This window comes from Canis aureus, chromosome 32 (genome assembly GCF_053574225.1).
Source record: "Canis aureus isolate CA01 chromosome 32, VMU_Caureus_v.1.0, whole genome shotgun sequence".
Lineage (NCBI taxonomy): Eukaryota > Metazoa > Chordata > Mammalia > Carnivora > Canidae > Canis > Canis aureus.
In genome coordinates, this window is record NC_135642.1 from 27,893,088 (window position 1) to 27,910,459 (window position 17,372).

Genomic DNA, 17,372 nt, shown 5'->3' on the forward strand with positions numbered 1-17,372 from the left:
ATAATATAGTGGGCACGAAGTGATCAATAAATCATAGTAATGATTATTATTTATCAGCATAATTAGGAGGAGCCATAGTAAAAGGATCAAGCTTAAGATTTATGGTCAGAAAGAATAGCTCCACTGAATACCATGGCAGGAAATAAAAACCAGTGTTGACAAGTGAACAACATCGAGACCCTTGTGAATCACACTGATGCTGCATGACTCCGTGATGTTCTTCCACTATGGGCCTTGTGTGAGAGGCAATGGGGATGGATGGGAGAAGCTTTCAATTTGGAGGGAGAAACAGCTGTCCAGTGGAAGGTTCAAAGTGCTCTTGCCATAACCTGTTTCTCGTGTTCTCAAATACTCTAAAGGTAAGGTACCCTTCAGGGGGGAGGGTAAAAAAGCAGGTCCTTGCTCTAAGTAAAGTGCTCTCTGTACAATGCAATTTTGATCAAGGCATTTGTCTATTTAAAATAATTCAGTGATTCACCATTGCTGTAGCGTGGTTTACCAGGCCCCAGAACCTCACTATCCTCTCCACCTGGCTATACCGTCATGCCCACTACCACACTGCACTGTCCTCCCTCCATACTCTGCACAGGCTACTACCACCACCCATGATGGCCCTACTTCCATCTTCACTTAACTGCCCTCTTAGACGTTACCTTGTTCATCCCACTGTCTTCTCCAGGAAGCCTTAATACTGGGTGAGACGCCTCTCCTATGGAGCCCCATTGAACTTCATGCTTCCATACGTGGATGTGCCACACCGTACCTCAATTGCTTATCTACTTACTTGTTTTACTACTCGTTAAGCATCTCACTTACTCACCTTTGTATCTCCAGTGCAAGGAGAGTTTCACAGGACATGAAACACAGCAGATGCTCAAAAACAAACAAGCAAAGAAAACACAACAAAACAAAACTGTCGAATGAATGAATGCATGGAGGAAAGAGTGAATGACAGAGACTAAAGACGATGCCTGTGAGAGGAGATGAAGGAAAAGTTCTTCCCAAGATATGACAGCTCTCCTGCCTCCCTAACTGGGAAGGAGTGAAGGAGACAATGATTCGATTCTTCTTACTCTTCTTGGTTCTTACCCTTTACTGCCACAGATACTAAGCTGGGCGAACCATAGGATATCCTTCATTCCCGCATTTCCTCTAGAAGCAACGGTTCGGTATTTGCTGATTAGTGTCCAAGCCAACTTTACAGAATATAACTACCATGGAATAACAAGAATCAAAAGTGTATTAATCTAAAAATCTGCAGTGTTAGAGAGTTCACCAGGGTGACTGGCCTCTTCATCTTCCCATCCTGCTGAACCAATCCCCGTAAGAAGGTCTATAACGGTTCAGGCAGAACGAGACTCTCAGGCCTGCCACCTACTAGCCACGTAATCTTGTTCAAGACACTAAACCCTTGCTGTCTCATTTTCTTATCTGTAAAATGGGTACAATACTTTTTTTTAAAAGATTTTATTTATTTATTCATGAGAGACACACAGAGAAAGAGAGAGGCAGAAACACAAGGCAGAGGAAGAAGCAGGCTCCATGCAGGGAGCCTGACATGGGACTCGATCCCAGGCCTCCAGGATCTCAACCTGGGCTGAAGGCAGCACTAAATTGCTGAGCCACCCGGGCTGCCCACAATACTTTTAAAAACCCAACCTGCTTCACAGGATCACCCACAGAATCACAGAGGTCCTGTGGCTGTAAGAACATTTTACAAGATCAACTACTATGCAAATATAAACTACATTATTCCTTTATAATTCCAAATGTAAAATTAGGGTATTTCACAAAGAAATGTATGTAACACAATAAAGGCCGCATGGTTAAAGACTAATAAATAACCTTCTTATATTCCAGAGTTCAGTTGGAAAAGTCAAGAATGAGGGACAAAATGAAGCTGATGTTAAATTATGGATTTACAATGACAAACACAAACGGATTGACTGAACACATGTGAGAATAAATAAGTGAATAATAATGACCCCCCCTTTCTCTGATCTTCCCCTACACCGCCTCACCCCAGTTCAGTCCAGCTAGGTTCCCTAAGCACTGCACTAGCCCCAGAGGGGCCTATGAGCTGAATTCTCAGTAGCCTATGGGCAAGTGCAAATGTACCTAAACCCAGAACAGAGAGGAAAGCTGCCAAGTTCCCAAGAGCCTCCATCCTTCCCTCATCTGCGTGAGGTACCCCAGGAGGGCTCTTGCATCTCAAGTCCCCAGCGTCCTAGGATCACCGCCCAACCTCCTGACTCTCCCGAGGGTCCCTCACCTGGTGGCTCCCTAAATGAACTTTAAGAAAAACTAGGGAAACTAAAAATGATTTAGGATTTAAGAGAATTCCTCACTTTTCCCTCCAAAGACAGAACACCAGTTCTTGAGTAAAGAAAGGTAAGAGAGACTACTGTGACAGCCTTTTCTAAGCCCTGTGTTTCTAACTCCTACTCAATGTCCTCAGGACCTCCAAAGAGCAGCAGATGAAAACAGTGAGGCCTCTTTTCAGATAAAGTAAAATCAAGCATCAAACATCAGAGACTCCAGTAAATCTTTATCTAATTAGGGTCTTCTCTCCTAAGAAAGCAAAAGAACACTAAGATATTGTTAGGCCAAATAAAGATTTGTGTGTTCAGCCTTCTGTTTCACCTTATTTCTTAAGATGCTTGTAAATCATTTGAAAATATATTTAAATGCCCACTATGTATTTAATAGTGAAATGGTGCTGGTGGGGGTGGGGGTGCAGGGGGAACCAGGGCCTTGGTCTTGTTAATTTACCTTTCTACACTGAAATAGGAGATGCCAACCTAAGAAGGCTGACACATATTCTGTTTTTAACAAAGCTTTTAATTCTCAAGTCCTCCAATAGGTTTGCTCATACCACATAATAACCTTGCTCCACCTAGGCCATTCATAAGTCCTGCTGGTATTGCTAGAGAACAGGTGTTCTGGAATATCCTCAGAGCCAGGACTGCACAAAGAGTCCGATGTTTCCTAGGAGCAAACCTCTCCATCCTGAGTCTGCTGAACAAGTAAAACCTCTGGATGGCAAGGAAGAGTACCTATAACTGCAAACCCATTTTCTAAAGACTTACATTCTATGTGCGGCCATCATTCATCAGGTTTATTTATTTATTTATTTATTTATTTATTTATTTATTTATTATTTTATTTATTTAGTCATGAGAGCCACAGAAAGAGAGAGGCAGAGACACAGGCAGAGGAAGAGGGGAGCCTGATACGGGACTTGATCCCAGGACCCCGGGATCACGACCTGAGCTGAAGGCAAACGCTCAACCACTGAGCTAACCAGGTGCCCCTGTGGAGGTCATTTGAAAACAGACCTTTCAAGTCTCACCTCTGTGCCTTCTCCACTCTCACTGTGACTTCTTGCCCCATGCCTGAATGAAGCACCACAACAGCCACTTGGCTGGTGCTGGTCTCTATCCTTTACTCGCTGCTCAAGACAGAGAACCACCTGCAGAGGCATCATCTGGCAGCTGATTAGGAATGCAGAATCTCAGCCCCCACCCAGACCTATTCCATCAGAAACTGCCCCCAGGCAATACATACATGCATCAAAGTCTGAGTAGCACGGCTCCAAGGCATCTGCACTACCAGCCAGCCACTCCCTTTCCCGATAAACCAACACTTGGCCTAGGAAGGCCCTCATGAGGCACCCCAAAGTGCCCAGCCCTACTTTCTACTCCTCCTAGCATACCCACAGAAAGCAGGCTGTTTTCCGGAGATCACAGGTAAGAGTACCTGGCACAGCACTTAGCAGCCACCAGGAGCCACTCAATGAACATTATTTCCTTTCCTTATGTCTGTTCACCTTCGTATCTCCTTCAGTTGCTCATTTCCTCTTGTGTTCTTTCTTCCTCCCAGGATCTAAAATGAATCAGCTTGTGAAGTGATTCACCGGACTCTAATGTCAGGATTTCAGCTCTACAAGTTGCTTGCTGGCGAATTCGGAACACAGCTTAACTTCACTAGGCCTCAGTTTCTCCCTTCGTCAGTGAGGATGCTAATAATGCTGCCTGCCCTTTGGGGGTTGCTGTGAAAGCCCTCGATCAGGTGTTAGCTATGGTTAGCATGTGATCAGGACCTGTCCACCAGCAAACCTGGCTTGGACACTTTCCCTCCCCTTTATAGGACTATGGCACTGACCGGCCAAGCCACATGGCTCAGCACCTGATTGTCACTTTCCCACAGAGATATGCGTTTGTGTTGTTGGTTCTATCTCCTAACTTGGATCTTAAAAGAAAGGATGGTTGTTGTTTTTACCGACTGTGATAGTAATTCATGCTCATTATAGAAAATACAGAGAAAATACAGAGAAAGAGACATAAATCATCCACAATCTCACCACTAAGAGACAACTGTTAACATTTTAGAGTACTTTCTTCCAAACATGTAGATCTCATGTTTCAGAGGCAAAGGACCAAGTCTTAATGTTCTTGGAATCTGCCCTGATTTCCCCACATCTGACACCTCTCCACACCCCCAGCACCTCACAAAGCAGAGTGCTGAGCACTCAGCAGCTGACAACTCCACCTGGGCCTTAGCTGACTGCTGTGCTGATGGAAGTGGCTTCCCCTGCACTTAGGTGTGGACTGTCCATGTACAGAATTAAAGATGCTGTCAGAGTTAGGGACGTGGTCTGTTCAGATCTTCAGTTCAAGCTGCCGTGAGTGTGCTCCTCTCTGCGGTCTGTGACTTGTTTGTGTTTGATGGTGAAAGTGTGTTTCTGGTGGAGCCTCAGGTTACCCTTTCAGTGTACTGAGATTTCACGTACCTACAGGAATGGTCATCCCGTGAATTTTATCAGCCCAGCCAGCATAATATCGAAGGGTTTTGATGACCCCCTGCAAATCCACGTAAAAAGCTTGCAGGAAGGGTTTGCCACCATTTAGGGATTCCATGGTCTGTAGGAAAAGAAATGGAGAGAACTTTCCAGTGATCTACTGCATAATTTCTGGAGCAGAAGGAAAAAAGGAAGAGAGAGAGTATGAATGAATGTGAATAATGATGCATACCTGGTCAACTCTGATTTCCCAAATAAACAGGTTTTTAGTACTGCCAGTTTAGTTTAGCTTCCAGTAAAAACCACAATGAATACATATCAACATGTTCTTGTGCCTGTGTATCTACAGGAACCACTATCCAAATCATACATAAATGCAACATTTCTTCAACTGATGATAAAGAAATGTTCTGCTTGTCAAACCGGCTTCTGTCATATTAATGATCAGAATGCGTGGGGATTTTTCTGGAGTCTACACCAGTAATCTGAATCCATAAAGAGGAGCAGGGACTTGGGCTTTTATGCAACTGATGAGAATATAAAACGTTCTTCACCGCTGCCAAGACCCCTGCTGAGAAATGGAATATCCACAGTGCACAGCGAGTTTATTTATTACCATCAAATAAACAAGATCTCCTCTAGGGAAGCTCACACTTTAACAACTTTAGGGCTGGGTTTTTGGTAAATATTTATGTTAACAACCATTACCCATTAATAGTGAAGTATCTGGTCCATTTAATAAAAATAGACATATCGAGCAGTTCTAGATTATAAATGTTACTATTTGAATGACATATTCCTAAACTGCTTAAATCTGTAGCAACAACAAAAAAGATCCAAATGAACACACTGAAATGAGAAGAGTATTTCAACTTGAGAAATATTAAAGGTGTTACAAGTTTAACAAATTAAATAAGCAATAACATATGTTTATAATCTCACGTCCTTCTCTGTAAGCACATTTTATAACATACTGGCACGAGAATGACTTCAGCGCTGACAAAATTAAAATGGAAATATTCTCCATCCAATGATATAAAAATACAATTACTTACAGTGCAACTTACCCACTTACTATATGTAGAAGATGGGACTCATTTTAAAAGATCACATTGCTTATCACTGTATATTGGCTCACCTTTTATTAAAGGGAATCAAATTATTTCCCAGTACTTTTAAGGAAATTTATTATTCCATGCAGCCAGCACACAACCAAGTTCTACAAAGCACTGACCAAAGTCGAGTCAATAACCAGAATCTGGGCCACCTATATGGTCCCAATAAACTGTTGACATCAGCCAAATTCACCTGTGTTTATTTTCAATTAATTACGTTTACTTGGATGAGGTATTAACCCCACTCTCTGGCCAGAAACTCCCCTATATTCTAGAGGCTACCTCTTATTAAAACACAGTCCTTCCACAGCTTGGGAAATGTTTAAAAGGAGAAATCTCATTTAATGTAATGGCAAAAGGGAATTGATCCCAGTGAGACATATGTCAGAAAAAGGATGGCATCTGAATTTTATGATACGAAAATATAACTGCAGAAATGAACTATATCATTATCTAGTACACACTGTTAATGGAATGTTGTGAATATTATATAGATTGCACTCAAGTAAATAGACACAGACCATCAATGTGCTCCCCCCGACCACTTATGTGCCAGGAACTGTGCTGAGGTCACAAAAGAAGAAGTAAAATACAGTTTTCATCACAAAGAAATCATAATCCAGTGGAAAGATAATAAGCATGCAGACCAGCATTCCCCTCAAGGGTTCCAAAGAATTCAGTTTTGCACAATACTGACAGATGAACTGCAAAATAGTGCAGTGCTGAGGCTTAAGGAAGTTTGAGAAACAGTGAGCAGGGCTTTTCAGAGGCTCAGTGTCCTGCGAATATCTGAGAAGAAGCTACTTTATCATGGAACACCTTTTTCACACAGTGCAGAGAACACCTCATTAGAACAGTTTTCTTTGATGTACCAGATTAGAAAGTGTTTTTATAGAAAAATAAATGTTGTATACAGTCACAGTTCTAAGTCATCTCTGTAAAGGATTCATTTTCGTTCCCATCCTATGAGCAGACCCCTCAAGGGGACAGTGGGAGGGAAGAGCCATAGTAGAGGGGACAGTGAGGAAAGACACTCAGACTTCCCTCTCCCAAAGCAAGCCCAATGGTGCCCTGATTTCCCACGTGGAGGGCACAAGGATCACTCCTAAATAGTAACTAATCAACTGTGGCTTATGGGGGTGGAGGTTCCTGACATACAACACAGGCATTCCCAAACGGTTCCAGCTTCCAGGCCGTGTGTATTCTCTAAGAAATTGACTTTTATTTAAAAAAAAATAGCAAACAAACAAACAACCCCACAAAAAATGTGGGGTTTTTGGTAAATATTTATGTTAACAACCATTACCCATTAATAGTGAAGTATCTGGTCCATTTAATAAAAATAGACATATCGAGCAGTTCTAGAGTATAAATGTTACTATTTGAATGACATATTCCTAAACCCCACAAAAAAACCCATAAAAAAATTTAAAAAATAGCAAAAACAAACACACAGAAGAACCACTGGGAGAGAGGAATTCCTTCAGTGAGAACATGATTTAGGGAAAGAAAGTTGTCGTCCCCCTCCTCTCTCTCCTTTTTCTTGGTTCTAGAAAGTGGCAGAAGAACAAAGGGAGAAGTGTCTGAGAGGCCTTCTGCTTCTGAAGGATTCTCCTTTAGTCAGGAGAGGTTAACTCTTGGGGGGTAAAACAAAAACAAAAACAAAAAGACCAGTCCTATTTGATTCTCAAATGAATCATCTGGGATTGGCTTTCTGCAAGCTTCTGGTGACTCTCCTGCCACTTAACTGTTTTTGTTGGGTTTTGTCTGACGAGGGTAGAGTAAGGCTGGAAAGGAAGGCAGGAAGTTCCTTCCCAGCCATGGGAGGCTATGGTTTTGTTCTCTAAAATTCAGTTAGAAGAGACACGGAGCTGCTCTTGCACTTCCCTGCCTGCTCCCACAAGCCACGCACCTCGCCTTTCTCACATATATGATGTACTCATCTCGTTCCCAGGTTGGCTTCACATCACACTTGTGGGAAAACTGAGGAATCTACATTTCACTGGAATGGTAAACTTAGGGTCAAGCCTTGAATTTTTTTTTTTTTTTTTGACTACTTACTGCAAGAACTGCCCTGTCTCGTTCCACCAAGTCTGCAAGCTTATCCAACAGGCGGCCTCTTTCTGAAGCATCCATCCTTCTCCACACGGAACCAAGAGAGAAAGCCAGGCGGGCTGCCTGCACCGCTTTGTCTATGTCTGCCTGTGAGAGAGGAAGAGGCACAACTGAAGAGACAGAATGTTCCAGATCAAGGAAAAACACCACCTGCTTTCCCAGAAGAGGTGATGAACGAACGTCAGTGCTGGCATTGGGAGAACACAAGCTTAGTGCTTTGCTGTCTGAAGGCAGTTATGTCATAGGGAACCTTCTTCTAAGAAAGACATACCTTGTCTGCTTCTTGAACTTCACACACCTGCTCTCCTGTGGCTGGATTATAGACAGGGAACACTCTCCCACTCTCTGAATTCTGCCACTCGTTGTTAATAAAAATCTGAGGGAGCAAACAGAGAGAGGTTGGTGAGACGGGTGAGAGGAAGCCATCCAATGGTGAAGTATTATGGAAGTACCACGGTAGTAGTATTTGTTCTCCATGCTTGCTGGCATCTAAGGGAAGCATAGAATTCGAAGCATTACCAGAGACCCTCCAACAGCATGCAGTCCAGCCTCTTCTGGAATTCAGGAATTTCTTCCATGATATTTTTTACCCCAAGGTCATCTGAAGATTAAACATATTTCTTACCTTTAGTGAACCTGCCAACCAGTGAAAGAGTCAAAGATGGAAGGACAGAGTGCCACATACATACAAATGATACACTAAGGCTGAGAATACATTTACTGATTGTCCAAACTCTGGCCACTATCCAAAAGGAGTAAATCATAGAACAAATGGATAGTCATCAAGCTTGAGATCCTAGTTTCTTTGTCAGAGGCATAAGTAATTTCCCAGGGGAACTCAAAGAAGCCTGGAATAAGTAAGCATTCACTTAATTTAGAGTCAGATCCTAAACTGAGCAATGACTTTGAGCAAACTAATCAGTGAGTTAAACAAGTTACATGTGTAAATCCAAGTTAGATTTCTTTCCTTTTGCTGAGTAGGCTACACAGCTCAACAAAGGGAAAAGGCCTGTCTTTCAAACTGGTCTCTCAAGGATTTCTTAAGACCTTTGGTTTCCTTATAAAGGAAATGGAGATTCTATTAAAATGGCAAAGAGACCAATAGTTTAAAAATTATTCAAGTTAATATCTCAGAATATTTCTAAGAAATGAGTTGACGAAAAAGAAAATGTGGGTAAAGAAATATAAAAATTTTTATTGATATTGGGAAACCCAAACAGGTATTTTTAGACTATGAAAGCTCAAAGAATAGACAAAAATATTTTACTCTATAAAATTTATAGTGTGACAATGAAAATTTCTGAACTTATGAGCCATCAGTCAGTTTAAAATAAGCACAATGATAAACTGATTTGTTATTGACTGCCATTTTAATAGTCACAGATGAGGCTAATGAGGATAGATCTACAATTTTAAATATCTAGTTCTAGATTATTCCAAAGCTTTATTTTTCTTTGATTTGATAAAACAATGAGCCTGTGTTGAAGAAGATTTCTTTTCCTGAAGGTTTAAAAAAAAAAAAGATTTATTTATTTATTGAGAGCAAGATGGGGGAGCGGGGGGAGGGCAGAAGGAGAGGATCTCAAGCAGACTCTCTGCTGAACATGGAGCCTGATACAGGGCTCAATCCCAGGACCCTGAGATCATAACCTGAGCTGAGATCAGAGTTGGATGTTCAAATAACTGAGCCATCTAGGAGCCCTCTTGAAGGCTTTTAAGATCAAGTGAAAAAAACCTTAAATCTGCATAAGCATTTAATTCATATATAACAAGCACAAACACAATGACCTTGTAATTGCATGACATTTTAAATGTACAATTTATAAACATGCTTAATGTAATATATGCATTTATTTAATAAATAGATAGATACTTCTAGATATACGACAGGCAAAGATGACTAGCAGTTCCAGCCCTCCAGGGTCTTCCAGTCTCTACTAGTTCATTAGATATTCACAACAATTCTAATGGCAGAATTTTATTATTTCTACTAAAGATGAGAAAGTTGGGAGGATGGCAGATTAAGAGTCTGGCGGAGCACATTCTTGTGGTTCTGGGTCAGTCAACTGCTCCTTTTACCACATTAGAATTTGCAGGACTGCTCAGCCCAAAGAAACACAACTAGTTAGAGTCCAAGCCTTAATCAGATCATAGTTCTTGGACTCCTGGTCTAGTTCTCTTTCTACTCCATTTAACAAACTTCCTAACAGTTCCCAGCTCATCAGATCTGCATATTCTTTGAAACACAATATGATCTCCAAGGAAACAAATGGAAAAAAATTAAGAGATCAGTTTCACTTCTAGAGTGAAAACTATTATCAGGTTTAAGGAAGAGGGGTCTTGCCAATATTCCTTATTCTCTTTATTCACTCTTTGACTGAAACTTCTTAACCTTTTTAATCCAATTTTAATTTTTAATTTCTTCACTGAGCAGTTCTAATTATATGTAAGAGTTGATATTTCACAACTTTTACTGATTCTTAGAGGTCTTCCAAAGATGAAAGAGAAAAATTACTTACTTTTTAAGGGAATAAAACTTAATCTCTGTTTTCCTTTAGGTACACGGTCATACTATAATTTTAAGATACATTAAGGTACACGGTCATATTATAAATTTAAGATACATTATAGGATATTAGTGACCTTTCTCTGTATCTTGAAACAATTTGCTATTTCATCATCCTAGGAATTTCCATTATCACTCATCATTTATTTCCAACCATGCTAAAAAGAACAAAACAAAAAATTATGGGACTGCCCAATAAGGAATAAATAAGTACATTACAACTATCTTATCATCCTTCTGTTTTCTTATTGTGCTATCCAAACAAATGCAGCATCTTTTGAAAGCACATACAAGAAGTCCGGAGACACCATCTTTGTCATATTCTTTTAGCTTTCACTGAAAAGCTAGGAATTCAGAATTTTTCATCTCAGCCCAAGATGATATAGAGAAGATTTACAAAGAAAGGTGAATCTTTTGCAATTGTAGATGAGCAGAAGATGAAGGCAAAGAGAAACACTGGAAACTACTGAAGTTGACTTAGGAAAATCTTGGACTACAAGTCTTTAGGATAAATAAGTAAATTTTCTCAAACTCAAGAATCAAAAAGCAAAAAAATGATATTTATAAATACACAAAGAAAATATGATACTCTAACTGATTCAATAGGAGAGTTAATTATTTACTGTTTTGCAACAAAAACCTGGACCATCTTGCTTAGCCAAAAGCAAATGTGACAATTCTTTTAACTTTTATATTTGTAGGCAAAATTTACTTGATATGGTTCATAAATGGACAAATGCTGAAGGTAGGTGTATTTACAAAGGTGACTGGAAGAACAAATATTATGTAGAAATAGAAAATTTCACTGGATTGATCAATTTAATTTGTTTATAAAACTAAAAATAGAAACATTTTGTTATAATGGAGTAGAAAGATAGCCATCCTCTTTTATACAAAATTATGAGCACTCAAACTTTCCAATACTATTACATTGTGAAAATACACATGCAAGAAGAAACCAGAAGTAATGATAAGCTATAACCTTTTAGAGATGTGTTTAAAATCTGCAATCAATATTTATGATGTGAGTATTTCCTATTTCATACATTATGACTGATGAGCAGATTCAAAGGCTCTTGCCCATTTCTGGGCAATACCTCCAAAGACCCAGGAAAATATGGAAGAAAAATCTGGTTTGTTATGTTTAAATTCTTGTTTTATCTATTCTTACTTCTGTAAATTTTTCATAAAATAACTTAAATTTTTAAAAATATAAAGAGTTCGTTGGACCCAGACAGTAAATGTGATGACTATTTTTCCTGGTATGCTGAAGGTTAAAATATTTGGTATTTTTATTGGTTATTCTTTTTTGTAGACCTAACCTTATAATACGACATTTAAAAAACTCGTACTGATAACTTGGTTGGTGCACAGGCTAGCAAATACCTCCAATATTTGCAGGTTTTCAACTTCTCAATTTTAAAAGTTTTGAGTACTGTCTAAAGTGTTCTTCTCTGACCAGGGATCGTTGGAGAAATAGTTCATTTCGGGGCTGTATCAGGGAAAAAACAAGATGATCCTGGACTATCGTGGTGCTGGAAATCAAGTACATACTCAAAAACTGATGGAGACATTACCAAAAAAACCCACAGAAGCCAAAGTGAAGGGGCTTCCAATGACCAATACAGGGATAATTTAAGCAACAAAATAATGATAGCAATCAATTATCACCCATAGAATGAAAAAGACATTCAAGAGCCCAAAATGATACAAGTTTTTAAAAGAATATCTAAATTGGGGATAAGGTAAAGCTCTGCTTCATAGCAGAGTTCCAACTAATAGCTGTGAAAGAATGATGAAATTAGATAATAATCATTTTTCAAATAACACAGTAGTAATTGCTAGAGGCAAAAATCATCAATGGATGGCAAAATTAGCGGATAAAAGCACAATGAAAGATTGGATAGTTTGTGTAGTCTCAAAGTATCTTCCCTCCAGATACTTATTGATTTACAAAGAGAAAACAGGAACTTTTGGAGAAACTTGGCAGATGGCACGTTAATCAAGTGATCAATGTTAACACTGCCAGTAATGGAACAAATTAATTGTTATTGACATTTTATCTATTTGTCCTAACAATAATTAGAAAACTGTGATGAAATCTCTTGCTTTGGTGGTGCATTTGTCAACATATCCCTTAGGGTCATCATTTTTAGGTTTATAAATTTTAGGTTATTTTGTTAGCGAATAGAAGTGCATAACTATTAAATTCTCTGGTAAACAGAACCATTTATCAATATGAAGTAGTCCTCCTGATTACTAACAAAGCTTTGTGTCTTAAAGCCTATTTTGTTTAATGTTAGTAAAGCTGGGATCCCTGGGTGGCGCAGCAGTTTAGCGCCTGCCTTTGGCCCAGGGCGCCATCCTGGAGACCCGGGATCGAATCCCACGTCGGGCTCCCGGTGCATGGAGCCTGCTTCTCCCTCTGCCTGTGTCTCTGCCTCTCTCTCTCTCTCTCTCTGTGACTATCATAAATAAATAAAAATTTTAAAAAATATATAAGTAAAGCTACCTAAGCTTTTGTGTATTTCTGTAACATTTCCCTGATAGATCTTCCCCATCGTTTTACTCTCAACTATGTCTTTATTATCTTGCTGAGTGTCTTCAAATGATGTATGGCTAAATTTTATTTTAGTCAATATAAAAATTTCTGTCTTTTAACTGGCAAATTTAATACATTTGTATTTATTGTATTTATATTTTGTGTTTTATACCGTGTGATATTCGGGCTGGATGCTTTCAATTCGTCTTGGTTTATTTTACTTCCTCTTGCCTGTTTTTTTTTAGTTAAGTAACTGTGGTTGGCTTTACAATTCAATTTCCTCACTTTATTGGTTTGGAAGTTGTACACTATATTTCTATTCTTTCATTGGTTATCCATGATATTTTATCATGCATATTTAACAACTTCAAATTTAAAGTTAATATATATCTTAACATTATAGTTTTAGAACACTAAATCTAATTAATCTAAGTAATCTCCTCCAGGGGTTTATTTGTTGTAAATTATTATTTTATATAGCAAACATCTTCTTATATTTGCTATTTTTAAAGATTTTCATTTTCATGATTGCTTAGATTTTCATTTAGTCAAGATTTTGGGGGAATAAAGTTAAATTCTGAACACATATTTACTGCACCCTCATTCTCAGCAGATATCCCAAGAAGGTTAGACAATTCTAAATAGACAAGTATTTTTTCACAATACTTTGGGTATATCTATTATTCTTATATTTTCTAAGTTGCAATGGTGTTTATAAGAAGTCTGATGTAAATTTCTGATTATAACTTCCTGTTTATGATTAGCCTTTTCTGTCTGGTTGCTTTTCAGATCTTGTCTTTGACTTGGTGTTAAGTTTCATCACAGTATGTCCAAGTATCAATTTCTTTATCTCAACAGTAAAACAATGTGCTTATAGTGTCTGAAATTGTCTCATAAATTCTGGAGTATTCTTCATCATTATCATAATTTCCTTGAACACCATTCTCTGTACCGTCCCCTTCTGGAACTTTAAGAGTTACACCATTGTAGTCTACCCTCAATGTCCAGTAAAACTCATGTTTTACCCCTCTTTAAAAATATTTTATGTAAAAATAGCTTTATTGTTTTTGTAAATGTGGGATATATTCTTCTAAATAATTTAAACCAAACAAAAAAAAACAAGAAAGTAAAATTTCACCTCAAATTTCATCACCCACAGATAACCAAAGGTCATATATTCATATCTCTAGGCCCAATACATACATACACACATAATTTTATAAAACAAGATATCCCATCTACATGAGCTTTATAACTTGTTTTTGAAAATTTAACAATATGCTATAGACATTTTTAATGGTTTATTTGTATCCCAATGTGTAGGTTTACGTATATAGGTGACTGTGCAGGTTATACATGTGCATGTATGTGTGTAGCTGAATTTATTCCCTCCTCAACTTTCTACTGAAGAATGCTTAATTATTTCCATTCATCTCCTTTTTCCTTTGTGTTGCAGTTGAGCTATTTCTTCAGTCCTGTTATCCAATTCTCTTTACCTGGGTCTAATCTGCTCATTTTAATGTTTATATTTTTAATGTTTATATTTTTATTTCTAAGAGTTTTGCTGTACTTTTTTTCAAATATGCTTGGTCATGCTGTCTTGGTTTTCAAAACTGATACTTTAATTTTTAGAACAGTTTTGAGTTTGTAGAAAACTGAGCAGATAGTTATAGAGATGTTCCATATGCCATATTCCCCTCCTCAGGTTCTTCTCTTTTTAATATCTTGCATTAGAGTGGTACATTTGTCCCAATTTATGGACTAATACTGATACATTATTAACTAAAGTCTATAATTTACATTAGGCTTTACTCTTTGAATTGTATACTTCAATGGGTTTTGAAAAATGCATAATATCATGTATCCATCATTAAAGTGTAATACAGGTAGTTTCTTCGCTGCCATAAAAATACTGTGCTCCACGAATTCATCTCATCCCCTTCCTATAAACCCCTCATAAACACTCATCTTTTTTTTTTTTTTACTGTCTCCATCAATTTACCTTTTCCAGAATGACATATAATTGGAATCACATAGCTGGTAGCCTCTTCAAGTTGGCTTTTTTCACTTAGCAATCTGCATTTAATTTTACTTCATATTTTTTTCAGGGCTTGTTGGATTTTTTTAAGGCTGAATAATATTCTTTTGTATGGATGTTCCACAGTTTATCTATTCACCTTCTAAAAGATATCTTATTGTTTCCAAAATGGGGAAATTATGGATAAAATTGCTATTACGTGCAAGTTTTTGTGCGAACATAAATTTTCAACTGATGTAAGTAAATGCCTAGGAGCAGGATAACTAGATTAGATAGTAAGACTATTCTTAGATCTGTAAGAAACTACCAGACTGTTTTCCAAAAGTGAGTGTCATTTTGCATTCCCACTACAATGAATGAGAGAGCTCTTGTTGCTTCACATTCTCATCAACATTTGGTATTTTCAGTTTTTGGACTTTAGCCATTCTAACATGAGTGTAGTGGCATCTTGTTGTTTTAGTTTGAAATTCCCTAATGACATATGATGCTAAAAATGGTTTCATATGCTTATTTGCTGTCTATATATCTTCTTTGGTGAAGTGTCTTAGATCTTTTGCCCACTGTTTAATTGAGTTGTTTTCTTAGTGTTGAATTTTAAGAATTGTTTGTATATTTTGGATACAAGTTCTTCATCAGATATGTGTTTTACAAATATTTTCTCTCAGTTTGTGGCTTGTCTTTTCTTCTATTTCACAGTGTCTTAGCAGATAAAAAAGCTCTTCATTTTTAGGAAAATCCAATATATCAATTTTTCCTTTCATGGATCATGCTTTTGGTGTTGTATCTAACAACTTACTGCCAAACTCAAGATCATCTATACATTCTCTTATTTTATCTTTCAGGGGTTTATAGTTTTACATTTTACATTTAGGTCTATGACCAATTTTGAGTTAATTTGTATGAAAGGTGTAAAGTCAGTATCTAAATTCAGTGTCTGCATGTAAATGTCTAGTTTTTCCAGTACCATTTGTCAAAAAGGCTATTCTTTGTCCATTATTGCCTTTGTTCCTTTGTCAAAGATCAACTAACTATATTTGTGTGCACTTATTTTTGGGCTCTCTATTAATTGGTCTATTCTTTTGCCAACAGCGCAGTCTTGATTATTATAGCTTCACAGTAAGTCCTGAGGTTGAGTATTGCAGGTCCTACAACGTTTTTCTACTCCTTCAATATTGTTGAGTCTCTTGCTTTTCCATATAAACCTTAGAATTAGTTTGTTTATGTCTACAAAATAACTTAGCAGGATTTTGATTGGGATTGCCTGAATCTACAAATCAAATTGGAAAGAACTGACATCTTAAAAAATATTGAGTCTTCCAAACCATGGACTATCTCTCCACTTATCTAGCTCTCTTTTGATTAATTTCATCAATTTTACTCATACAGATCTTATTATACATGTTTTGTTAGACTTATACGTAAATATTTCTCTTTTTGTGGTAATGTAAATGGTATTGTGTATTTTATTTCAAATTCCAATTGTTCATTGCTGATATACAGAAAAGCAAATGACTTTTGTACATTAACCTCATATCCTGCAATCATTTATTAGTTCCAGAAGGGTTTTTTTTTTCTGAGTTTTTTGTTTTGTTTTTAGTGAATTCTTAGGGATTTTCTACCTAGACAATCATGTCATCTATGAACAAAGACAGTTTTATTTCTTCCTTCTCAGTTTATTTCCTTTTCTGGTCTGTGTTAGCTAGGACTTCCAGCACAATGCTAAGCAAGAGTCACAAAATGCAGTTTTTTGTTCCCATAGACAGAAAGCATCTAATTTCTCATCATTAGGCATAGGTTTTATGTAGATGTTTATTACTGAGTTGAGGAAATTCCCCTTTGTTTTTATTTTGTTAAGAGTTTTTTTTTTTTATCATGAATGGATGTTAGATTTTGTCATATGCTAATTCTAGATGTATATATACTATCATGTGATTTTTTTCAGTAGCCTGTTGATGTGACTGACAGATTGTAATAAACAATTTTTGAATTTTGAACCAGTCTTGTATACCTGGAATAGATCCACTTAGTTGTGGTGTATAAAATATTGTTGGATTTTATGTGCCAATATTCTTTAGAGTTTTTACATGTATGTTAGTAAGAGGTATTGGTCTGTAGTTTTCTCTTCCTATAAGTGTCTATCTGGTAGTAGTATCAGAGTAATGCTGGCCATATAAAATGAGTTATAAAGTGTTCCT

At 37.5% G+C, this 17,372-nt stretch overlaps 1 protein-coding gene across 1 annotated transcript in view; it reads right to left on the reverse strand.

Moving 5' to 3' along the window:
- The window catches only part of ALDH1A2 (aldehyde dehydrogenase 1 family member A2), a 95,826-nt gene that overhangs the window by 47,363 nt on the left and 31,091 nt on the right, over positions 1-17,372 (reverse strand). The window contains exons 2-4 of the mRNA XM_077881249.1: positions 8,303-8,407; positions 7,978-8,118; positions 4,793-4,922 (exon numbers count right to left, since the gene is read on the reverse strand). Coding sequence (XP_077737375.1) covers positions 4,793-4,922; positions 7,978-8,118; positions 8,303-8,407 — 376 coding nt within the window. The remainder of the gene's footprint in view (positions 1-4,792; positions 4,923-7,977; positions 8,119-8,302; positions 8,408-17,372) is intronic.